This window comes from Coregonus clupeaformis, chromosome 23 (genome assembly GCF_020615455.1).
Source record: "Coregonus clupeaformis isolate EN_2021a chromosome 23, ASM2061545v1, whole genome shotgun sequence".
NCBI classification, from domain to species: Eukaryota; Metazoa; Chordata; class Actinopteri; order Salmoniformes; family Salmonidae; genus Coregonus; species Coregonus clupeaformis.
In genome coordinates this window covers 12,105,133-12,131,966 of record NC_059214.1, presented here as the reverse complement: position 1 = coordinate 12,131,966, position 26,834 = coordinate 12,105,133, and the positions used below count along the sequence as shown (strand labels likewise).

The 26,834-nt window shown below is 42.2% G+C and overlaps 1 protein-coding gene across 1 annotated transcript in view; it reads right to left on the bottom strand.

Annotated features, from left to right (window-relative positions):
• The window catches only part of LOC121536215 (tomoregulin-2-like), a 185,072-nt gene that overhangs the window by 90,433 nt on the left and 67,805 nt on the right, over positions 1 to 26,834 (bottom strand). Inside the window, exon 4 of the mRNA XM_045206416.1 lies at positions 7,067 to 7,093. Within this exon, the coding sequence (XP_045062351.1) occupies positions 7,067 to 7,093 (27 nt within the window). The remainder of the gene's footprint in view (positions 1 to 7,066; positions 7,094 to 26,834) is intronic.

Sequence of the window (26,834 nt, the reverse complement as noted above, 5' to 3'; positions counted from 1 at the left end):
GAAATTTCATAATGTTCCAGAAGGCATTTCTGCCCAAAAATGCATTTTGATAAAACAAAAAAAAAGGTTTATGTTCAAATGACGCTCCTGTGAAGTAGTGATGCGTGACATATGCCTAGTTTCCTGAAAAGAGTCACATACGATGAAGCTATTAAGTCTCAAAGTAATATTTCGCTTGTTTGCAATGTATGCTGTTTAAACGCAGTGGCAAACATTGGGCTTCTGGACACGAGCAGGGATAATGAGTGTAATCTAGATGAGATAGTCAACGTATCAGCAGTGGGAATGGAAATGACGTTTGATTGTTTCAATCTAAGAGGACTTCACTCTATCTATGTGAACGCACTGAGCCTGCTGCCGAAATTAGAGGAATTAAAACTCCTCGCTTCTAACACCCGGGCTGCAGTAGTTGCTGTGACTGAGACATGGCTCGATGGGTCAATTGAGGACAAAATGGTTGAGCTACCGGGTGATAGCATTCAAACTGTGTGTTTTTACTAGATATTATGTGCATTTTAACCCATGTTCAGATCTGGAAATTGATGGATTTGAGGTTGCATGGGTAGATATACTCGTTCCTAAATGTCATCCTACAGTGCATTTGGAAAGTATTCAGACCCCTTGACTTTTACCACATTTTGTTACATTACAATCTTATTTTAAAATGGATCAAATAAATGTTTTTCCTCATCAATATACAAACAATACCCCATAATGACAAAACAAAATGTCACGCCCTGGCTCTGGGGACAATGTTATGTTGAGCCAGGGTGTGTATTCTATGTTTGATTTTCTATGTTGGGCTGAGTGACTCCCAATCAGAGGCAACGAGTGACAGCTGGTTGTCTCTGATTGGGAGCCATATTTAACTATCGGTCTTTTCACTTTGTTGTGGTTTCTTGTTCCGTGTGGGTTTCTTCTGTCACGATCGTCTAAGGAGGGAGAGGACCAAGGCGCAGCGTTGAAAGCAAACATATTTATTTATTAAATGCTCACACGAGCAAAACAACGAAACGTGACGTCCTTGGTTACAAAAAACAAACCAACACGGAACAAGAAACCACAACAAAGTGAAAAGACCGATAGTTAAATATGGCTCCCAATCAGAGACAACCAGCTGTCACTCGTTGCCTCTGATTGGGAGTCACTCAGCCCAACATAGAAAATCAAACATAGAATACACACCCTGGCTCAACATAACATTGTCCCCAGAGCCAGGGCGTGACACAAAAACAGGTTTTTAGACATTTAAATTAAAAAAACAGAAATACCTTATTTACAAAAGTATTCAGACCCTTTGCTATGAGACTCAAAATTTTGCTCAGGTGCATCCTGTTTCCATTGATCATCCTTTAGATGTTTCTACAACTTCATTGGAGTCCATCTGTGGTAAATTCAATTGATTGGACATGATTTGGAAAGGCACACACCTGTCTATATAAGGTCCCACAGTTGACAGTGCATGTCAGAGCAAAAACCAAGCCATGAAGTCGAAGGAATTGTCCTTAGAGCTCCGAGACAGGATTGTGTCGAGGCACAGGGTACCAAAAAATGTCTGCAGCATTGAAGGTCCCCAAGAACACAGTGGCCTCCATCATTCTTAAATGGAAGAAGTTTGGAACCACCAAGACTCTTCCTAGATCTGGCCGCCCGGCCAAACTGAGCAATCGGGGGAGAAGGGCCTTGGTCAGGGAGGTGACCAAGAACCTGATGGTCAATCTGAAAGAGCTCCAGAGTTCCTCTGTGGAGATGGGAGAACCTTCCAGAAGGACAACCATCACAGCAGCACTCCACCAATCAGGCCTTTATGGTAGAGTGGCCGACGGAAGCCACTCCTCAGTAAAAGGCACATGACAGCCCGCTTGGAGTTTGCCAAAAGGCACATACAGACTCTCAGACCATGAGAAACAAGATTCTCTGGTCTGATGAAACCAAGATTGAACTATTTGGCCTGAATGCCAAGCGTCACGTCTGGAGGAAACCTGGCACCATCCCTACGGTGAAGTATGGTGGTGGCAGCATCATGCTGTGGGGATGTTTTTCAGCGCCAGGGACTGGGAGACTAATCAGGATCGAGGGAAAGATGAACGGAACAAAGTCCAGAGAGATCCTTGATGAAAACCTGCCCCAGAGCTCTCAGGACCTCAGACTGAGGTGAAGGTTCACCTTTCAACAAGTCAACGACCCTAAGCACAGAGCCAAGACAACGCAGGAGTGGCTTCGGGACAAGTCTCTGAATGTCCTTGAGTGGCCTAGCCAGAGCCCGGACTTGAACCCGATCGAAGATCTCTGGAGAGATCTGAAAATAGCTGTGCAGCAACTCTCCCCATCCAACCTGACAGAGCTTGAGAGGATCTGTAGAGAAAAATGTGAGAAACTCCCCAAATACAGGTGTGCCAAGCTTGTAGCGTCATGCCAAAAAAGACTTGAGACTGTAATCGCTGCCAAAGGTGCTTCAACAAAGTACTGAGTAAAGGTTCTGAATACTTATGTACATTTGATATTTCTGTTTTTTTATTTGTAATAAATTTGCAAAAATGTCAAAAAACAGTTTTTGCTTCGTCATTGTGGTGTATTGTGTGTAGATTGTCTGAATACTTTCCAAATGTGCTGTATACTCGTTGGTGTGTGCTATCGGCCTCCTAAGCAGAATAATGTATCTGATTTAGTTGAATCAAATTGCTGTGATCACAATGTACTTGCTGATAGGCAATGTATTCTGCTTAGCGATTTTAATAGAAATGTGCAGTTACCACCCAAGAAAAGTACACTAGTAAATGCCCTGTATAACTTTAATCAGTTATTTGGACTGAAACAACTGATTGTTGAGCCATTGTATGGACAGTAAATCAACTTTCGATTTGATTATTGTATCAGAAAAAGAGAAGGTCTGTCAGTCAGGTGTCTTAAATATTGTTTTTTTTGTGATCATATGGTAACCTACTGTACTCGTAAGAAATCCACAATTCTACTTGAGCCAAGTAATAACTACATGAAGGTACAGTCTATGAAACAATATTCAAAGGAACATTTTGTAGAAGTACTTGGACATTTTGATTGGTCTTATGTAGTAAACTGTGATGATGGTGATCGAGCTTGGTGTCTTTTTAAAAATATATTTCTGTCTGCACTCAACTCTCTGGCTCCGATGAAACAAATTTGAATCAAACAGCAGTCAGGGAAATGGATCACCTCCGAGATCTTAGACACTGTGGCCAGTCTTTCATCAACAACTTTTACCATAGCAAAGATATCACAAACGATTTGTTTGAGCTGTGCATGGTAACAGAGGACAAAGTGTCCAATCTACTATGCTTAATGAGCACAAACAAAGCATCTGGGTTGGATAACCTTCCTGCAAGATTCATAAAGGATAGTGCTTGTGTCACTGCTAAGATGATAATGCATATTGTAAACCTTTCTATTAGTAGTGGTAAATTCCCCAATGATCTCAAAACAGTCAGGGTGGTTCCGCTCCAAAAGAACAGCAGTAAAACAAATGTAGAAAACTACAGTTCTGTGTTGAGAGATTCTTTTTTTTTTTTATCAACTTGAGGGATACCTTCTCGAGCACAAACTTTTTTATGAATTCCAATCTGGCTTTAGAACAGCTCATTCCACTGATACTTGCCTTATCCACATCAAGCAGGAAAGTGAGAAGGGGTTCTATACAGGTAGGTTCATGTTAGACTTGCAGAAAGCCTTTGACACTGTGAACCATGATATTCTCCTAATTAAACTGAAATGCATGGGTCTAAATGTTGTAGCAGTGAATTGGTTTAGGTCTTATCTGACCAACAGAACACAAGTATGTAATGTTGGTGATGATCTGTCAGAGGCCTAAGAAATATCCTGTAGAGTACGCAGGGATACATTTTAGGGCCTCTCTTATTTCTTATATATGTCAATGATATGCCAGATACAGTAAAGTGCAAACATCTGCTTTATGCTGATGGCTCAGCCTTACTGATATCAGGAAATGATACAGCTTGCATAGAGGAGACCCTGAGCAAGGAATTGAATTCTGTTAGAGATCGGTTGACTGACAACAAATTGTCGCTACATTTGGGAAAAACTGAATTGATTTTGTTTGGACAAAACATAGATTTCTTGGGCTGACAAGATACAGGTAAACTGTGCAGGCAAGGAGATTGAAGTTTAACTTATCTTGGTGTGTCCCTAGATCAATCCCTTTCTGGAGACCTGATTGCTGCTAAAATTCTTTCAAAAATGGCGAACAAATTATTTTAACATCAAAGTTAAGAAACTGCATGTCTCAACTTTGATTCAGTGTCATTTTGATTATGCGTGCTCTGCTTGGTATAGTGGGCTATCAAAAAAGCTGCAAAAGAGAATGCAGGTCATGCAAAATAATGTTATCAGGTATATGTTGAGTTCCGGGATACAGGAGTTCCGGGAGGTGGGCTTGTTGCCTTTGGAGTCCAGAGTGGACCAACTTAAACTCAATCATATGTTTGACATCTTAAATGATTGTGCCCCAGGTTATATAAAAACCACATTGATATGGTCTATAACCAGCACAGTTACAATACCAGAGCTAGTGTTATGTCTTGTAAAATCCCAAGAGTAAACAGTACTGCGAGGAGCACATTTTTCTAAACAGGCATTTGTCTATGGAATAGCCTCCCGTTGGATATCAAGCAAAGAAAAAGCTTTAAAAAGCAGGCAAAGGTTTTTATTTGGACAAGGTTGTCTAAGTAAGATAAACCCCTCCACTGCCCCTTGTGCCTCATACTGCTGGTCAGGTGCATTTATTTAAATGAAAGTTATGATGCGCAATGAATACATTATTTTTTAAGGTTGAAATGTGAAATGAATACGTTTCGATTTTTTAGGTTAGGGGAAAGTGCAGTGAATAATACCACTTTCTAGGATGTCAATATAAATGAATGCATTTATGGTTGTTTGTCATTTTGTCTTGACTTTTAATCTGTATATGTGTTATTGTTTTTACCATCGAGGACCACTTTGGAAACAAGCGTTTTAATTAACACTTTTAAGTGATCTTCTCTGGGCCCACATTGTACATTTTGCTGTAATGTCTGTTACCCAAATAAATTCAATTCAATGTGCGTGCATGTGTGTATGTGTGTGACCAAACCTCCTCATCTATATCTCTGGACCTACCAGACCACTCTAAACAGCTCAACTCTGAAATGTATCGTCGGCCATTAAAATACATTTTATTTTTATTGGGGGCTGTTCTTGTGCTGGTGCTTCTGTACTACCCTAACCCCCCTTTTATAGCTCTGTCTTTAACCTTCTCTTTACCCATAAACTGTCATCTCTTCTTCCTGCTATCCTCCCCTTTCTACTATCTCTCCATCTATCTCTACCTCCTCCTCCTCATCGTTGTCAACCCTCCCTCCATCTCTATCACTCTATCTCCATTATCGCTCTCTGCCTCCTGCTTCTCCCTATATTTCTCTTCATCTCTCTGGTCATTTCTGTCCAATTTCTCTGGTTAACCTCCCACCCCGTTCATTTCTGCTTCTCTCTGTCCGTCTCTCATTCGCAGGTCCATGGGCAGAGTGTAATTTGTTTCTCATATCTGGTTCCGGGATACTGTCTATTCCAGCATAAGCATGCATGAATGAATACACTTGCATGGACAAACACACATACACACACAGGACCACACAAATGTGAGCATGAACGAACTAGCGCACTCAAACGCACGCACACACACTAACTCATACACACACAAATCAACAGTACATAAGCTACACAAACACCGAAAATACAGCGACAAGAATTACATCTCTCTCACACACATGCATGTAAGCACACACACGCACACCTTTCCTGTCATCTGCTCCAAAGATTCCCACTCCTTTCTACTTTTATCCCAGATCTGCAACCATACTCCAATCACCTTTCCAATTGTCTACACACTCTACACCCCTTCTGACTCCCACCACTCATTGAAAAAAAATATTGAACATACTGTACATCCAACACTTCCAGCTTGTGCAAATTAACCCCATTCACATACTAATACCTATTTAAGACATAATTCATGGTATGTTACCTGTAAAAATACATAAGGCAATGTTTATGTCCCCCTTTCAAACAGTCCATTATTATAAAATGTATACCCCCCTTTTATTGTTTTTGTCTAGATATGAAAGGGGTAATACACACACACACACACACACAGACACATGCACAGCTGGCTCCCCCGGGAGAAGAGTAATTTCTGAATTAAGAAGAGGAGTGTGAAGAGAAGGGGAAAGGGAGAGGGAAAGAGAGAGAGAGGGTGATGGAGAGATAAGGTGATGGAGAGAAAGAGATGGAGAGAGATTGAGAAAGAGAGAGAGAGAAAGAGAGAGAGAGAGAGAGAGAGAGAGAGAGAGAGAGAGAGAGAGAGAGAGAGAGAGAGAGAGAGAGCGAGAGAGAGAGAGAGGGAGCAAGCGACACAGAGAAGAAACTCATTTCCCTCGTCAGGCTCTGTGACCATGGCTGCATCCCAAATGGTGTACTATAAAGAGAATAGGGTGCTATTTGGGATGCAGACAATGCTCTCGTGTCTTTCACTCTTCACACTCAGGAGAAAAGGTTCCACAATCACCTTGCTCTCAGAAGTGGATATATGTGGGCATAATTGCGTTGAGAAGGAGGGGGGGTTGGAGTCTGTGTGTATGTTGGAAGTGGTCAGAGAGTTGGCAAGACTATGTGACTGTGTATGATAGTACAGGTGTGTGTACAAGTGTGTGCTAAGCACCTGAGAGTGTGTTTACTGTATACCTGCATGATTGTTCAGTTCAAGGGTAGGATTGCACGGTGTGTGTCAGGATGTGCCTGCTTGTCTGAGAGAATACAAACATGTGTTTGTCAAATTTTCCATGCAGTGTGTTCACTGAGGGCATGCGTGCATGTTTGTGAAGATGTATTTTTTCCCCAATCTGAAAGAAGTGTTAAGTGAAAGGTCAATTCCAAGTAGTGTGATATGGCCAGTCTTGTTTCTAGGGAAGGAAAACGACTACAGAGACAACAGTAAGGGATAATGGAAACAAGTGAAGATTAAATAGTTGAGCAATCTTACCATCATCTCCCGAGCCTGAGCCGGCATCTGTGAGAGAGAGAGCAAGAGAGAAAAAAAGAAAGAAAGAAAGAAAAGAAAGAAAAGAAAGAGAGAGAGAGAGAGAGAGAGAGAGAGAGAGAGAGAGAGAGAGAGAGAGAGAGAGAGAGAGAGAGAGAGAGAGAGAGAGAGAGAGAGAGAGAGAGAGAGAGAGAGAGAGAGAGAGAGAGAGAGAGAACAAACACAGTTGTTAATTAAAGACAACTTCTGAGAGGGCTTTGCGACAACATATGAAGCAGGCCACCTGCTAAACATCTTTATTTCGTGTGTGTGCCTGTCTGTGTGTGTGTGTACAAGTGTCTGTGTGTGGGCTAATGTGTGTGTGTGTGTGTATGAATATGTGTCTGAATGTTTGTGGGCACTTTACATGCGGATACATCCGTGTGCATTGGTCGCGTTACAATCCGCACAATCCCGACCTCACATCACAAACTTCTATGTGATCATGTATTCTATTTCCCATTGCTCAATATGTTTGTGTGGTACATCTTTCTGTATGCCCATTCGAATCCTGCTGAATGCTTGTAAAGCTTCCTCCAAGACATCTAGCGTACTCTTTTGTTTAGCGATACACCTCTGAAAGGGATACTGATGGCCACTTATTGGAGCTGCTGCAGTGGTAACATGACCAGCCAGGTCACCTGTGATACAAGTCAGTATTCGACATTCATCCATGTCTGAGGGCGTCGGGAGATGACGTGGTAAATGGCCACTAGGGGCAACAGTGAGCACTGTAACCTTCAAGTAGGTTCCGGTTTTGCTTTGTGGTTGTGGACGGGGAGGACGGGGATGGTCCTAAGCAACTGCCTGTGGTGCCAAAGGTTGCATGCTTGAATCCTGTGATAGAAAGTTGTTTTTGAGTTTTGTGTTTTAAGCCTATTCCAAACCTTAACTCTTACCTTAACCATTTGGAGTTAATGCCTAACCTTAAGCATCCATCTCTGGTGCCAAAGATTGTATGTTTGAATCCCGCGGTAGAAAACTATTTTTGTTTTAAGCCTATCCCAAACCTTAACTCTTACCTTAACCATTTGGAGTTAATGCTTAACCTTAAAAAAATCAGAGTTAATGCCTAAACTTGACCTTAAACACAAACTTCGAAATTTGACGTTTGAGAAACATGAATGAACTTCTAATTCTGATGTGAGACTGTGAAAGCTAGTTGAACATGAGATGCAGCAGACCACTCTGCTAAAACGCCTAGAGGGGAAAGCAGACATTGAACATTCACTACAGTCATGTTTATTATGCACCAAACTGAAGAAAATGGGCTGAAACAGGGAGGCACTACCAGGACTTGTCCAATAAGAAACGTTATTTTAATTTTAATGCTGCAAATTTTTAAAAAGGTTTTGTTATGGTATGACTTAAAAACACAACCTAGGTTTCCTTTGCAAATCTGATTCGGCTGGAAACCAGGACCCCTAGTTAACCATCTTTGTTCTTCACTGTAAAGCTTATGACATACTTTAAGTCTCTCAATGAGTTAACGAGAATAAGACAATCATTTTACCTTTGTTTTTAACAAGGAGATCCACATGAGATAAAGACTACCTTTTACTGGGGAGGAGAGGAGAGGAATAGCAGGGGAAGGTTATTAACCTTGCTTTGCCTCGCTGTGCCCCAGTCACCTAAGGCAATGTTGCATTACTCTCTATCACACAAATACTTTTAGAAAAAATGTGATATCTAGAACATAAAAGGGTTATTTGGCTGTCCACATAGGAGCACCCTTTGAAGAACCCTTTTTGGTTCCAGGTAAAACCCTTTTGGGTTCCATGTAGGACCCATTGTACAGAGGGTTCTACATGGAACCCAAAAGGGTTCTACTTGGAACCTAAAAGGGTTCTCCCTGGAAACAAAAAGGGTTATCCTATGGGGACAGCTGAAGAACCCTTTAGGAACCCTTTGTTTTCTGAGTGTACCATACACACACACATACACTAACACACACACACTAACACACATTTAAAAATGACAATTTGAGAAACTATATACACTGAATGTACAAAACATTAGGAACACATTCCTAATATTGAGTTGCACCCCCTTTTGCCCTCAGAACAGCCTCAATTCATCGGGGCATGGACTCTACAAGGTGTCAAAAGCATGCCATAGGGATGTTGGTCCATGTTGACCCCAACGCTTTCCACAGCTGTGTCAAGTTGGCTGGATGTCCTTTCAAAGAACTTACATATTTTGTCTTGCGCATTAACCCTTTTGAATGGCACACATACACAATCCATGTCTCAATTGTCTCAAGGCTTAGAAATTCTTCCCCTTCATCTAAATTGGTTGAAGTGGATGTAACAGGTGACATCAAAAAGGGATCATAGCTTTCACCTGGATTCACATGGTAATGGTCATGGTCATAGTCAGTCTATGTCATGGAAGGGGCAGGTGTTCCTAATGTTTCGTACTCTCAGTGTATACTCATAGAGTAGAATAGATTATGTAGGAGGGAGAGAGAACAGAGAAAGAAAGCGAGAGGGGGAGAGAGAAAGAAGAGCGAGAGAAATAGGTTTCTCTGAGAGAGAGAGAGAGAGAGAGAGAGAGAGAGAGAGAGAGCGAGAGAGAGAGAGAGAGAGAGAGAGAGAGAGAGAGAGAGAGAGAGAGAGAGAGAGAGAGAGAGGTGTAATGGAGGCTGAGGGTATTAGCCGCACTGCAAGCAGCCAAGTGTATCAAACCACTTCACATCCCATGTAAAAATGATGTACATGTTTAATGGGTTATTACTGCGGCCCACAGTTCTCATTATTATTTCTGGCTGAGACCAGACAGAAAGCCCATGACATGAACCAGAAGCAAAGCTATATTGACGTCAGTGAGTGTAGTGTATTTGCATTACACCCACACACACCTAAATGCACGCACAAACAACAATCACCAAAACAGCAAAAACATGCAAAAATGTATCCAGCCATTATGATATTGTTTGCTCTAGCTTCATTCACCTCAGTCGATCTACAAACATATAGCCCATTAGCTATACAAATAGCCACTACACATTAACTCACATTAAGTTAGCGCCGGGATTAAAAACTATAATTTAATACGTACAGTCAGATCTGTTAACAAAAGTTAAACAAATATGTTTGCTTTCCAAAACTCGTAAATTTTTTTGGGCAGTTTTACAGCTAATTTCCTGCCATTTTAAAACAATTGTAAAAGCACATTTCTTGCAATTCTACACATTTTGCCATGACTTATGCCATGTTAATATTATTACTGAGTGTGACTAAGAAAATCAAATGGGGGTCAGGGCCCCTGGGCACGTGCCCTGTATGCCCAGTCGGTAATTTGGCCATGATTACTACAAGTTTAGATAGCTGGCTAGACTAACTAGACTAACTTACCAATCCATTAAATATTTTTTTTACTGACATGGGCTAATTGAGTGACATAACATACAGTGTAAGAGGAAAAATGATGATGCATAGGGCTGTTGCGTTGACCGTATTACCGCCACATCAGTGGTCACCAGTCATGAAGGTAGTCAAATTCCATGTGAACATTTAGTCATGCTAATTAGGCTTCTCCAAGCTCTGATGCTGCTGATGACTGTTGATGACAGCTTTGCACACTCTTGGCATTCTCTCAACCAGCTTCATGAGGTAGTCACCTGGAATGCATTTCAATTAAAAGTTAATTTGTGGAATTATTTCCTTCTTAATGCTTTTGAGCCAATCAGTTGTGTTGTGACAAGGTAGGTGGGGTATACAGAAGATGTAAAATACCAAGTCCATATTATGGCAAGAACAGCTCAAATAAGCAAAGAGAAACGACAGTCCATCATTACTTTAAGACATGAAGGTCAGTCAATACGGTACATTTCAAAAACTGTGAATGTTTCTTCAAGTGCAGTTGCAAAAACCATCAAGCACTATGATGAAACTGGCTCTCATGAGGACCGCCACAAGAATGGAAGACCCAGAGTTAACTCTGCTGTAGAAGATACGTTCATTAGAGTTACCAGCCTCAGATATTGCAGCCCAAATAAATGCTTCACATAATTCAAGTCACAGACACATCTTAACATCAACTGTTCAGAGGGGACTGTGTGAATGTTATTTTTAATTTTTTATTTAACCTTTATTTAACTAGGCATGTCAGTTAAGAACAAATACTTATTTACAATGACGGCCTACACCGGCCAAACCCGGACGACGCTGGGCCAATTGTGAGGTGCCCTATGGGACTCCCAATCACAGCCGGTTGTGATACAGCCTGGAATCGAACCAGGGGGTCTGTAGTGACGCCGCAAGCACTGAGATGCAGTGCCTTAGACCGCTGCGCCACTCGGGAGCCCAATCAGGCCTTCATTTTTGAATTGCTGCAAAGAAACCACTACTAAAGGACACCAATAAGAAGAAGAGACCTGCTTGGGCCAAGAAACATGAACAATGGACATTAGACCGGTGGAAATTTGTTGTTTGGTCTGGGATCCAAATTGGAGATTTTTGGTTCAAACCGCCGTGTCTTTGTGAGACGCGGTGTGGGTGAACGGATGATCTCCGCATGTGTAGTTCCCACCGTAAAGCGTGGAGGAGGAGGTGTTATGGTGTGGGGGTGCTTTGCTGGTGACACTGTCTGCGATTTATTTAGAATTCAAGGCACACTTAACCAGTATGGCTACCACAGCATTCTGCAGCGATACGCCATCCCATCTGGTTTGGGCTTAGTGGGACTATCATTTGTTTTTCAACAGGACAATGACCCAACACACCTCCAGGCTGTGTAAGGGCTATTTTACCAATACGGAGAGTGATGGAGTGCTGCATCAGATGACCTGGCCTCCACAATCCCCCAACCTCAACCCAATTGAGATGGTTTGGGATGAGTCAGACAGCAGAGTGAAGGAAAAGCAGCTATCAAGTGCTCAGCATATGTGGGAACTCCTTCAAAACTGTTGGAAAAGCATTCCAGGTGAAGCTGGTTGAGAGTATGCCAAGAGTGTGCAAAGCTGTCATCAAGGCAATCGCAAATATAAAATATATATTTTGATTCGTTTAACACTTTTTTGGTTACTACATGATTCCATATGTGTTATTTCATAGTTTTGATGTCTTCACTATTATTCTACAATGTAAAAAATACTACAAATAAAGAAAAACCCTTGAATGGGTGTGTCCAAACTTTTGACCTGTACTGTATATATATACAGTGGGGCAAAAAAGTATTTAGTCAGCCACTATTTGTGCAAGTTCTCCCACTTAAAAAGATGAGAGAGGCCTGTAATTTTCATCATAGGTACACGTCAACTATGAAAGACAAATTGAGAAAAAAAAATCCAGAAAATCACATTGTAGGATTTTTTATGAATTTATTTGCAAATTATGGTGGAAAATAAGTATTTGGTCACCTACAAACAAGCAAGATTTCTGGCTCTCACAGACCTGTAACTTCTTCTTTAAGAGGCTCCTCTGTCCTCCACTCGTTACCTGTATTAATGGCATCTGTTTGAACTTGTTATCAGTATAAAAGACACCTGTCCACAACCTCAAACAGTCACACTCCAAACTCCACTATGGCCAAGACCAAAGAGCTGACAAAGGACACCAGAAACAAAATTGTAGACCTGCACCAGGCTGGGAAGACTGAATCTGCAATAGGTAAGCAGCTTGGTTTGAAGAAATCAACTGTGGGAGCAATTATTAGGAAATGGAAGACATACAAGACCACTGATAATCTCCCTCGATCTGGGGCTCCACGCAAGATCTCACCCCGTAGGGTCAAAATGATCACAAGAACGGTGAGCAAAAATCCCAGAACCACACGGGGGGACCTAGTGAATGACCTGCAGAGAACTGGGACCAAAGTAACAAAGCCTACCATCAGTAACACACTACGCCGCCAGGGACTCAAATCCTGCAGTGCAAGACGTGTCCGCCTGCTTAAGCCAGTAAATGTCCAGGCCTGTCTGAAGTTTGCTAGAGTGCATTTGGATGATCCAGAAGAGGATTGGGAGAATGTCATATGGTCAGATGAAACCAAAATAGAACTTTTGGTAAAAACTCAACTCGGTCGTGTTTGGAGGACAAAGAATGCTGAGTTGCATCCAAAGAACACCATACCTACTGTGAAGCATGGGGGTGGAAACTTCATGCTTTGGGGCTGTTTTTCTGCAAAGGGACCAGGACGACTGATCCGTGTAAAGGAACGAATGAATGGGGCAATGTATCGTGAGATTTTGAGTGAAAACCTCCTTCCATCAGCAAGGGCATTGAAGATGAAACGTGGCTGGGTCTTTCAGCATGACAACGATCCCAAACACACCGCCCGGGCAATGAAGGAGTGGCTTCGTAATAAGCATTTCAAGGTCCTGGAGTGGCCTAGCCAGTCTCCTGATCTCAACCCCATAGAAAATCTTTGGAGGGAGTTGAAAGTCTGTGTTGCCCAGCGACAGCCCCAAAACATCACTGCTCTAGAGGAGATCTGCATGGAGGAATGGGCCAAAATACCAGCAACAGTGTGTGAAAACCTTGTGAAGACTTACAGAAAACGTTTGACCTGTGTCATTGCCAACAAAGGGTATATAAGAAAGTATTGAGAAACTTTTGTTATTGACCAAATACTTATTTTCCACCATAATTTGCAAATAAATTCATTAAAAATCCTACAATGTGATTTTCTGGATTTTTTTTTTCTCATTTTGTCTGTCATAGTTGACGTGTACCTATGATGAAAATTACAGGCCTCTCTCATCTTTTTAAGTGGGAGAACTTGCACAATTGGTGGCTGACTAAATACTTTTTTTCCCCACTGTATATACTGAAGAAAAATATAAATGCAAAGATTTTACTAAGTTACAAGTCATATGAGGAAATCAGTCAATTGAAATACATTCATTAGGCTCTAATCTATGGATCTCACGACTGGGAATACAGATATGCATCTCTTGGTCACAGAAACCTTTTAAAAAATGGGCCTCACAAATTTCGTTACGGTATTTTTGTGCATTCAAATTGCTATCGATAAAATGCAATTGTGTTCATTGTCCATAGCTTATGCCTGCCCATACCATAACCCCACCATGGGGCACTCTGTTGACAATATTGACATCAGAAAACCACTCACCCACACGTCGCCATACACATTTTCTGCGGTTGATGTATTGCCAAATTCTCTAAAATGACGTTGGAGAATGTAGAGAAATTGTAGAGAAATTAACTTTGTATTCTCTGGCAACAGCTCAGGTGGACATTCCTGCAGTCAGCATGCCAATTGCACACTCACACAAAACTTCAGACATCTGTGGCATTGTGTTGTGTGACAAAACTGCACATTTTAGAGTGGCCTTTTATTGTCCCCAGCACAAGGTGCACCTGTGTAATGATCATGCTGTTTAATCATCTTCTTGATATGCAACACCTGTCAGGTGGATGGATTATCTTGGCAATTGAGAAATGCTCACTAACAGGGATGTAAAAAAATGCTTGCACAACATTTCAGATAAATAAGCTTTTTGTGCATATGGAAAATTTCTGGGATCTTTTATTTCAGCTCATGAAACATGGGACCAACACTTTACCTGTTGCGTTTATATTTTTGTTCAGTGTATACACAGTATACACTATACATAAAAAAGTATGTGGACACCCCTTCAAATGAGTGGATTCGGCTATTTCAGCCACACCCGTTGCTGACAGGTGTATACAATTGAGCACACAGCCTTGCAATCTCCATAGACAAACATTGGCAGTAGAATGGCCTTACTGAAGAGCTCAGTGACTTTCAACACGGCACCGTCATAGGATGCCACCTTTCCAACAAGTCAGTTCGTCAAATTTCTGCCCTGCTAGTGCTGCCCCCGTCAACCGTAAGTGCTGTTATTGTGAAGTGGAAACGTCTACGAGCAACAACGGCTCAGCCGCGAAGTGGTAGGCCACACAAGCTCACAGAACGGGACCGCCAAGTGCTGAAGTGCGTAAAAATCGACTGTCGGTTGCAACAATCACTACTGACACTCACTACCGAGTTCCAAACTGCCTCTATTTTTATAAAAATTATAGAGGTCCGGACCTCGATGTCATCATATGTACTTGAAAAAGTATTTACCCTGTTTCTGATTCGTTCTATTTTTGCATATTTTTGACACAGAATATTATTAGATCTTCAACCAAAACCTAATAGTAGATAAAGGGAACCTGAGTGAACAAATAACACAAAATGTGGATACTTCTTTCATATATTTAATAAACATAAGGTATGCAACACCCAATGCCCCTGTGTGAAAAAAATAATTGCCCCTTTACACTCAATAACTGTTTGTGCCACCTTCAGCTGCAACCAAACGCTTCCTGTAGTTGTTGATAAGTCTCTCACATTGCTGTGGAGGAATTATGGCCCACTCGTTCATGCAGAACTACTTTAACTCAGCAACATTTGTTGGTTTCTGAGCACGAAATGCTCATTTCAGGTCCTGCCACAACATATCAATAAGGTTTAGTACTGGATAATCAAAAATGTGAGTGTTCCACAATGGAAGTTGTATGGACAGCTTTATTGGCTGGAATACAGTTTGACAAGGGACGCTGTTTTTTGTAAAATGTGTAGACATTTCCCCAACGCCACTATGGAAGGTTTATTTGTTAGAGACGGATATAAGGATTGTAAGCACCTTCGCGAGGCATCCTTCAAGGATGCAGTGCAAGCCTTCGCAATCAAAGCCGGGGTAATGTTTTAAATCAACTTAACCATGATTTCATTTGTAGAGAGGAATCGTGATCACATTTAAATTTAAGTCATTTAGCAGACGCTCTTATCCAGAGCGACTTACAGTTAGTGAGTGCATACATTATTTTTTATACTGGCCCCCCGTGGGAATCGAACCCACAACCCTGGCGTTGTAAACGCCATGCTCTACCAACTGAGCTACATCCCTGCCGGCCATTCCCTGCCCTACCCTGGACGAATTGTGCGCCGCCCCATGGGTCTCCCGGTCGCGGCCGGCTACGACAGAGCCTGGATACGAACCAGGATCTCTAGTGGCACAGCTAGCACTGCGATACAGTGCCTTAAACCACTGCGCCACTCGAGAGGCGCAATGGTCACGTCATAGTGGTTCTGGACATTGTTATGGTATGTGCTAAACAGGACATAACACTACGTGGACATAGGGAGAGTGAAGAGGCGCTTAATAAGGGCAACTATTTGGAAATGTTTAAATTCATATTCAAATATTATCCTAAAATTCTAAATTGACTAGAGCAGACGCCCAAAAATGCTAGACTCATCATCATGAACAGACAGCTGACTGAGCTACACACCAGATTCCAGGACGATCAATATGGAATAATGAGAGCAGCAGCAGCCTGTCTGCCAGGGTCTAGGACTTTTGCACTGAAAGAATCACTGCTGGCCCCTTGTGATCACTATCACTCTCTGTTGAGGATGCTGAATTAACTGTGTTTATTCAACAACTGCGTTGGAAAGTAAGGGGAGGTCAGGAATTCCCATCCCTTATTGACGTTTTGGACAGCTGCAGCACTGATATTTTCCCTAACATTTATAGACTACTAAGGGCCATCATCACCCTTCCTATGACTTCATGTACTGTTGAGAGACTCTTCTCCACTACAGACCATATAACAATATCCATCAGATCTTGCATGCTGACTGCACGTCTCAACAATCTAGCCTTGTTGTCCTTTGAAAAGGAACTCAGTGACTCTTTGGACTATGATGAAATACTCTCCATCTTCAACACCAAGCCTAGGCGTCTACGCCTTGTGCTGTAAAATGTGAAACACCAAAAAGGTACGCCTGAATACTGTTTATTTATGATTTTGCCTAATGTTTTCATGTCTGCCTTGGTAGGCCTACTAATGTTTGATTCAAAGTGAGCTACTGTATTCATACCCACCGTGATATTAGGCTATGTATGATGATGTCATGTTTTCATGCCTGCCTTGATAGGCCAGGTTTATGTTTGCTGATTCAAGTGCTTACTCAAAGTGAGCTATTCATTTCATACCCATCGTACAGTTCAAGATAAAGGCCTAAAGTGTTTATATTGTATTTTGTGTGACTTTTCATATGGCAAAAAGCGTGCACTTTTGGTCTTAATGAAAACACATTAAGGGATTTTATTCTTCCTTGCTTCTTTGTGAAATAGTGCGATAAGCTGTTTGTGCGTATTCCAATCCAGTGCCGAGCTGGTGTCCGGCTGATGTGCTGACCATGGTCCTGAATCCACCTGTTGTGCCTGAACTGTAGATCGCTCCGTTGAGTGGTAGTGGTCGATGTGACATGATAATATGTTGATTATTTCATGAGGTTTGACTGTACACTTGATCCATTATCCGTATTTTGTGACAGCATAATTTTTCCCATTTCATCACTGCACTTGTCTGCTACTGTAGTTTGTTTACTGTCGGACTCGGACAGTCGGCCTGTTTTGTCAGCGGTGTTGTTGTAAGTGGTTGTCTAGTTGCACACTTGCGCTGCTTACTTGGCAATAATAACAGCCTTGTTTGTCACATTTATCCTGTGTTATGTGATGCAATGTGATTGCACTAATTTTCACTTAAATATGTCAGGCAGTGGTGGTTATTACATTTTACATATTTAGCAGACGCTCTTATCCAGAGCGACTTACAGTTAGTGAGTGCATACATCATTTTTTATACTGGCCCCAGGTGGGAATCGAACCCACAACCCTGGCGTCGCAAACGCCATGCTCTACCAACTGAGCTACATCCCTGCCGGCCATTCCCTTCCGTCCCCGACGCTGGGCCAATTGAGCATCCTGACTGGTTGCATCACTGACTGGTATGGCAACTGCTCGGCCTCCGACCGCAAGGCACTTCAGAGGGTAGTGCGGACGGCCCTGTACATCACTGGGGCCAAGCTTCCTGCCATCCAGGACCTCTATACCAGGCGGTGTCAGAGGAAGGCCCTAAAAATTGTCAAAGACTCCAGCCACCATAGTCATAGATTGTTCTCTCTGCTACCGCACAGCAAGCAGTACCAGAGTGCCAAGTCTAGGTCCAAAAGGCTTCTTAACAGCTTCTACCCCAAAGCCATAAGATTCAGCTAATCAAATGGCTACCTAGACTATTTGCATTCCCCCCAAAAAAAATAATAAATAGAGAAAATCAGAAAAGGGGCAAAAAAAATTGACTTTTTCACGGCATTGTAGCTACAGCCCTGCACACACACACATTTCTCAATTTGTTTAACATTTTTACAATTTAGTTATTTAGCAGAAAAAAATCAATTTGCAGATTAATACACTGCTGCCATGAAAGGATGCACCTGATAGGCAATGATGTTCAGATATCATGTGGCATTCAAACGTTGCTCCACTTTTATCAAGGGGCCCCACACCATCACACCACAACCAGCCTGCAATGTTGACACGAGGCATGATAGATGCACATGCGCAAGTAGTTTTCTCCATACCCTAGTCCTTTCATCAGCGTGAAACAACAGGAACAGGGATTCACCAAAACAGGCAATGTTTTTCCAATTCTCCAGTGTCCTGTGTTTTCGTTCCTTAGCCCACTGCAACCACAGTTTCTTGTTTTTTGCTGAAAGAAATAGAACTCTATAAGGTCGTCGGCTGCCACCCCATTCGACGAGTTGTGCATTCTTTTATGGATTTTTGGGCACCAATCTTGTACTGGACTGTCAGTTGACTAACTATAGCCCGTCTGTTGCTCTGCTCAATTCGTGTCAGCCTCCTTTGTCCTCTTTCATCAATGACCATTTCGACCACTGGCCTGCCGTTGGCTGGATGTCTTTTGGGTGGTGGATCATTCTTGATACACACAGGAAACTGTTGAGCGTGAAAAACCCAGCAGCGTTGCAGTTCTTGACACACTCAAACCGGTGCGCCTGGCACCTAATACCATACCCCATTCAAAGGCAGTTACATATTTTGTCTTGCCCATTCACCCTCTGAATGACACAGACACAATCCATGTCTCAATTGTCTCAATGCTTACAAATCCTTCTTTCATCTGTCTCCTCCCCTTCATCTACACTGATTGAAGTGAAATTAACAGGTGACATCAATAAGGGATCATAGCTTTCACCTGGATTCACCTGGTCAGTCTATGTCATGGTCAGTCTATGTTGCTAATGTTTTGTACACTCAGTGTACAGTGCTATGAAAAAGTATTTGCCCCCTTTCTAATTTTCTCTACTTTTGCATATTTGTGATACTGAATGTTATCAGATCTTCAACCAAAACCTAATATTAGATAAAGGGAACATAAGTGGACAAATAACACAACAATTACATATTTATTTCATAAACAAAGTTATGCAACACCCAATTCCCCTGTGTCAAAAAGTAATTGCCCCCTTACACTCAATAACTGGTTGTGCAACCTTTAGCTGCAATGACTCCAACCAAATGCTTCCTGTAGTTGTTGATCAGTCTCTCACGTCGCTGTGGAGGAATTTTGGCCCACTCTTCCATGCAGAACTGCTTTAACTCAGTGACGTGTGGGTTTTCAAGCATGAACTGCTCGTTTCAAGTCCTGCCACAACATCTCAATTGGGATTAGGTCTGGACATTGACTAGGCCATTCCAAAACTTCCAATTTGTTGCTTTCTAGCAATTTTCATGTAGACTTGATTGTGTGTTTTGGATCATTGTCTTGCTGCATGACCCAGCTGCGCTTCAGCTTCAGCTCACAGACGGATGGTCTGACATTCTCCTGTAGAATTCTCTGATACAGAGCAGAATTCATGGTTCCTTCTATTAAGGCAAGTCGTCCAGGTCCTGAGGCAGCAAAGCATCCCCAAACCATCACACCACCACCACCATGCTTGACCTTTGGTATGATGTTCTTACTGTGGAATGCAGAGTTTGGTTTTCGCCAGGCATTACTGGAACCATGTCGTCCAAAAAGTTATACTTTTGAATAATCTGTCTATAGAACGTTCTTCCAAGAGTCTTGATGATCATCCAGGTGCTTTTTGGCAAACTTGAGTCAACTTTTTGGATGAGATGGGTCCCATTATGCCTGGCAAAAACCAAACACTGCATTCCACAGTAAGAACATCATACCAAAGGTCAAGCATGGTGGTGGTGGTGGTGTGATGTTTTGAGGATGCTTTTGCTTCTGAGGTGGGCTTGGTTGAAGGATGTAAACAATTATTTTCTGTGGTCTATATAGCAGTCACACTGCACGCAGCCAATGATTGCATGACATGTTATTGATGGTGTTCCACAACATCACACGTCCATCATTAGGCTAGCTAAAGTTAGTTGCAAAGTTAGGCTGGGAAGTTTTGCCACCAGCTCCTCCTTGGTTGGTTTCTAAACCAGGGCGATGTTGGGAGGTAGGTCTGGTGTGTCAACTTTGGAGTCTGGGTCTTTGTATATGATCTGTTTATCTTCCCGCCGCTTGACAGCCTGCTGGACCAATCGGGTTCTAAAGTTGAATATCTTCTGTTCAGACACTCTTCTCTACCCAGTCCTTGGCCTGTTTGGAATACTCTACACGGCTTCTCGGATATCCTGAAAGATGTGTAACAGAATAACAAAACACTGAAATTAGTGCTATTTAGTCTTTCCTTGCATCCTCCTGATCATTTATTGGAGGAGGCATGACAGGAGGAACATCAGGTCCCCTCTTTGAAAAGGATACAAAGATGTGAGAAATTATGGTTCATTGTCCTATCCTCATGTCTGTTCCACCACCCCTCTCCTTCCATTCCCTCCCAGGCAGGTATTTACATTTTTTTTTTTTTACATTTTAGTCATTTAGCAGACGCTTTTATCCAGAGCGACTTACAGTTAGTGAGTGCATACATTTTTCATACTGGTCCCCCGTGGGAATCGATCCCACAACCCTGGCGTTGCAAGCGCCATGCTCTACCAACTGAGCTACAGGGGACCCAAGTATAAACAGAAAGACTGATTCTTGATGTCTTGATGTTGGCTGTCAATTCAGGGCATGAGCTGATATTCTAAATGTTTTAATTGAAATCATGTAAAGGTTGGGCTAGTTTGTTGTCTTTACAACTCATGCACCAGCTAGGGCCAGAGCCATATATTTATCTATATCGCTCTGGCTAGGGCTATGTGTCCTACTCATGGACCTTAACTAGGGCAATACATTTTATTCAGTCAATAGCACTACAGAAAACTGTGATGACTAGTAAAAAATATTATACTATGTCTTATTAGTAATGTTATAATGAGAAAAAGGAAATTGGATCAAAATGCAAAATAAGCAAAACAGTCAGTAGGACAGGATAACCTTACCGTTACAGTAGTAGCTACCAGTGGCGGCTCCTGAAAAAATTCTCAGGGGGGGCAATTTTTCTGATGATTTAGGTGACCTACACACATTTTAAAAAAGATATGTCCAGCAACAACATGAAGACAGGGGCAGCATATAAGTCAATACCAGAAGCATTTATTGACTGATCTCAAAAGTGTTGGCTTACCAGGGTTGGTGGAGCCCTCAGTTTCATCTTTGCCTCGCAAAGCTAACTCAAACACTCCGCAAAACTTCACACACTGGATTAGCCGGCTGAGGATGTGGCGGTTCTTGCTAATGTCGTAGTAAATATATTTGTTATAGTGAATATGGAATATGATATGTTGAGTAAAATGTTGTGCTAAGATCTATTTAGGTCAGGAGCTGGTTATAAGTTCTGTTCCTATGCAATAACAATGGACAAAAGGGTCCTATCTTGTCAGCCTTTTCAGTTTCAGTTCTCCAGTAAACTTGTGATTATCAACACTAACCTCATCGTTGTGGCGGCGGACAGCTAGCCTGTATCCCTCATCCAGTTGAGTGGGAATGTTCACTCTCCCCAAAGCAGACAATCTCAAACAGGTATCCATGTGGGTCTTTGACAGCTCATGTTTCTTAATCTTTCCTGAAAGATGGTGCATGTCCGTTACACACCAGTCGCTGTCCAAGCGGTGCTGTCTGCCGTGCCGCCTTCAGGGTGAAAGAGTAAGCAGGGGGTAGCAGAAGACTGCATTAGCTACATCGCAGCCTGCTAGCCAGGTTTTTCGTTCGTACCAATTTTTGGAAAATCCTCGGGTGTAGGACTTCCCCCTTTAGTAGAAACCTGTTGAATTATTAAATTTGGTCTGGGAGGTCCTAATTGTTTCGTTGCCAATTTATCTTCATTTGTTCGCCGACAAAAAGGAACTTCTTTCAAAGACACAATCGAGTTGCACTGAAGCCTAGCCATTTTGACAGTAATAGTGAATTGATTGACGCTGCTACCCGCTCTTTTCTTAGTTACGTTCATGGTTATGTTACGTATGACGAAAGCGCGTAAGTGCAAGCCCTCAGAAACCCATAGAGATTGTATTGAAAGCTCTGATATTTGAAAAAATAGATTTTACATGGGAGTCTATGACAGACTTCTGGGCGATTTTCAACCTGACTGAAATCGCCCCAAAAGGGGGGGGCATTTGAAGCACGACTTTAGCCTGATTGGACATTTAGTGGCACTGTGGCAGATCAGACGTCTAGATTACAACACTGATAACTACTGTTGCCGTGATATAATTGATTAGAAAAAAAATCCCTTCCTTTTCCCGTTTGGCAGTGCGTCGCCCATATCGCCCTATTGAACACACCGCCCCTGGTAGCTACACTAAAAACACCACAAACTAGTTCAAGGAATGTCAAACAAATACGTGAATTACTTTGTGGTGACTAGTTACAGGTGTTAGCAACTTAGCTAGCTAGCAACATACCTTGAATGGTTGGAGCTTTCCCGTCCATGGTTGAAAGACGGTGGGAACAGAACCCGATTTCAACCGGTCCCCATTGTAGTCAGTGGCCACAAAGTGATCACTGGGCACGGTCAACAGCGCACTGGTGAATGATTTCAGGTGTCATAAGCAGGATGTCGGATGGCCTGCAGCCCTGCCTGACACAAAGCTCCATTGCGGTCAAGAAAAGAGTGGAAATGTATCTGACCGGAACATTATTGTGGCCAACGTCACTAGCCTACTAACGTTATTCGCCTAACCTTACTTTATTTCAGAGATTACTAACCGCTAGCCTAGCTAGCTACCATCTCATTGTTTACTTACTTTCATTCTGATGTCCTTTCTTGAAGGCACATAACTCCTGTAATTATCCATTTTAGAATCACGAAGAAGAGTATCTAATGGATTACAGACTATATGGAAGATGTTTGCACTAGCATGAAGTAGGTCTTTGTTTTATACACTTTTTATATTAAACAACATGTATTTGTCAATTCAATGCCGAGACACCAATCGCTGTTCATGTAACAATAAATACACAATTTTTAATGGATTTTAGGTAGTTTTGGAAATTCAGCATTTTGAACCTAAACACTGACTGGGGTACTGACAACCACCCAGGCAAGTGTTATAAAGGGCCCAGAAGTGTTTTTGGGTGAACTTCCCCTTTAAGATCTTTGATAGGCTGATGAGAAATTTGTTACAGGAAATAATCACTGCCACCTGGTGAGATTAGCATAGGGCTAACGTGTGCCAGGTTTGGTTCGCAAGTATGGCCCCACAGAGACTACTGGAGAGAAGTGACAGTGGCTGAATCCCAAATTACCCTCACCCCTCGGCCCCCATTTGCACATTAACTCGCGCCTCCGCCATTTGCACAAGTATCCCAAAGCTGAGAGAATTACAATTATCGATGGTGTAGGGGCTAATTAGACCCTCAGATAGCCACTTCGACCGAGCCAGCAAGGCTGCAGGCTTCAGAGCAAAGTGCTATCCCGACACGCACTGCGATATCATTGGAGTTTGCGCAATTTCATACAAAAGAATGGCGAGGCGTGCCTTTGTTTATGTCTGATATCGAGACTTGAAAACAGATGACCAAAAGTATGTGGACACCTGTTTGTCGAACATCTTATTCCAAAATCATGGGCATTAATATGGAGATGGTCCCCCTTTGCTGATATAACAGCCTCCACTCTTCTGGGAAGGCGTTCCACTAGTTGGAACATTGCTGTGGGGACTTGCTTCCATTCAGCCACAAAAGCATTAGTGAGGTCGAGCACTGATGTTGGTTAGGCCTGGCTCGCAGTCGGCATTCCAATTAATCCCAAAGATGTTTGATGGGGTTGAGGTCAGGGCTCTGTACAGGCCAGTCAAATTCTTCCACACCGATCTCGACAAACCATTTCTGTATGGACCTCGCTTTGTGCATGGGGGCATTGTCATGCTGAAACAGGAAAGGGCTTTCCCCAAAGTGTTGCCACGAAGTTGGAAGCACATAATCGTCTAGAATGTCATTGTATGCTGTAGTGTTAAGATTTCCCTTCACTGGAACTAAAGGGCCTAGCCCGAATGATGAAAAACAGCCCCAGACCATTACTCCTCCTCCATCAAACTTTACAATTGGCACTATGCATTGGGGCAGGTAGCGTTCTCTTGGCATCTGTCAAACCCAGATTTGTCCGTCGGACTGCCAGATGGTGATTATAATGGCAGCGAGCTTTACACCACTCCAGCCGACGCTTTGCATTGCACATGGTGATCTTAGGCTTGTGTGCGGCTGCTCGGCCATGGAAACCCATTTCATTAAGCTCCCAATGAACAGTTCTTGTGCTGAAATTGCTTCCAGAGGCAGTCTGCGGTCCCGTTTTGTGAGCTTGTGTGGCCTATCACTTCGCGGCTGTTGCTCCTAAATGTTTCCACTTCACCGGGGCAGCTCTAACAGGGAAGAAAGTTAATGAACTAACTTGTTGGAAAAGTGCCATCCTATGGCGGGGCCATGTTGAAAGTCACTGAGATCTTCAGTATAGGCCATTCTACTGCCAATGTTTGTCTATGGAGATAGCATGGCGGTGTGCTCGATTTTATACACCTGTCAGCAACAGGTGTGGCTGAAATAGCTGAATCCACTAATTTGAAAGGGTGTCAACATACTTTTGTATATATAGTGTCCCTCCCAAATTAAATGTTTAAATGTTACTGAGGTTTATATCTTGTAAAACAACAGTAGGGAATTTGTTCATTTGAAAGTGGAAAATTATTAAGTGATAATGCCCGAGAAGCCGGTGTTTGGAGGATATATTGGCACAGGTATTGTTTGTAAGGTGCTGGCAAACTGTGCAAATATATCATCCAAACACAGGCATCAAGGGCATTATCACTTTTACACAACGGGTTACCAACATATTCAAATAATGATTGACATATTTTCATTAAAAATGTTATTTTGATTAATTTATTCACACTATTTCATCTTTCCACAAGATAGAGTCCCGACACAAATCTAGGGTTGCTACCCAAGCCAGCTGGTCATTCGTTCTATCGGTTAGGTTGCTAGAGACGCGACACAGACGTTCGTTCTACAGTTTACATACACCTTAGCCAAATACATTTAAACTCAGTTTTTCACAATTCCTGACATTTAATCCTAGTAAAAATTCCCTGTCTTAGGTCAGTTAGGATCACCACTTTATTTTAAGAATGTGAAATAGTAGAGAGAATGATTTATTTAAGATTTTATTTATTTCATCACATTCCCAGTGGGTCAGAAGTTTACATACAATAAATTAGTATTTGGTAGCATTGCCTTTAAATTGTTGAACTTGGGTCAAACGTTTTGGGTAGCCTTCCACAAGCTTCCCACAATAAGTTGGGTGAATTTTGGCCCATTCCTCCTGACAGAGCTGGTGTAACGGAGTCAGGTTTGTAGGCTCGCACACGCTTTTTCAGTTCTGCCCACATATTTTCTATAGGATTGAGGTCAGGGCTTTGTGATGGCCACTCCAATACCTTGACTTTGTTGTCCTTAAGTCAGTTTTCCACAACTTTGGAAGTATGCTTGGGGTCACTGTCCATTTGGAAGACCCATTTGCGACCAAGCTTTAACATCCTGACTGATGTCTTGAGATGTTGCTTCAATATATCCACAGAATTTTCCTTCCTCATGATGCCATCTATTTTTTGAAGTGCACCAGTCCCTCCTGCAGCAAACACCCCCACATCATGATGTTGCCATCCCCGTGCTTCACGGTTGGGATGGTGTTCTTCGGCTTGCAAGCCGCCACATTTTTCCTCCAAACATAACGATGGTCATTATGGCCAAACAGTTCTATTTTTGTTTCATTAGACATTTTTCCAAAAATTACAATCTTTGTCACCATGTGTAGTTGGAAACCGTAGTCTGGCTTTTTTATGGCGGTTTTGGAGCAGTGGCTTCTTCCTTGCTGAGCGGCCTTTCAGGTTATGTCGATATATAAGACTCGTTTTACTGTGGATATAGATACTTTTGTACCTGTTTCCTCCAGCATCTTCACAAGTTTATTTGCTGTTGTTCTGGGATTGATTTGCACTTTTCTCTAGGAGACAGAACGCATCTCCTTCCTGAGCGGTATAATGGCTGCGTGGTCCCATGGTGTTTATACTTGCGTACTATTGGTTGTACATATGAACGTGGTACCTTCAGGCATTCGGAAATTGCTCCTAAGGATGAACCAGACTTAATGGAGGTCTACAATTTGTTTTCTGAGGTCTTGGCTGATTTCTTTTGATTTTCCCATCATGTCAAGCAAAGGAGCACTGAGTTTGAAGGTAGGCCTTGAAATACATCCACAGGTACACCTCCAATTGACTCAAATGATGTCATTTAGCCTATCAGAAGCTTCTAAAGCCATGACATCATTTTCTGGAATTTTCCAAGCTGTTTAAAGGCACAGTCAACTTAGTGTATGTAAACTTCTGACCCACTGGAATTGTGATACAGTGAATTATAAGTGAAATAATATGTCTGTAAACAATTGCTGGAAAAAT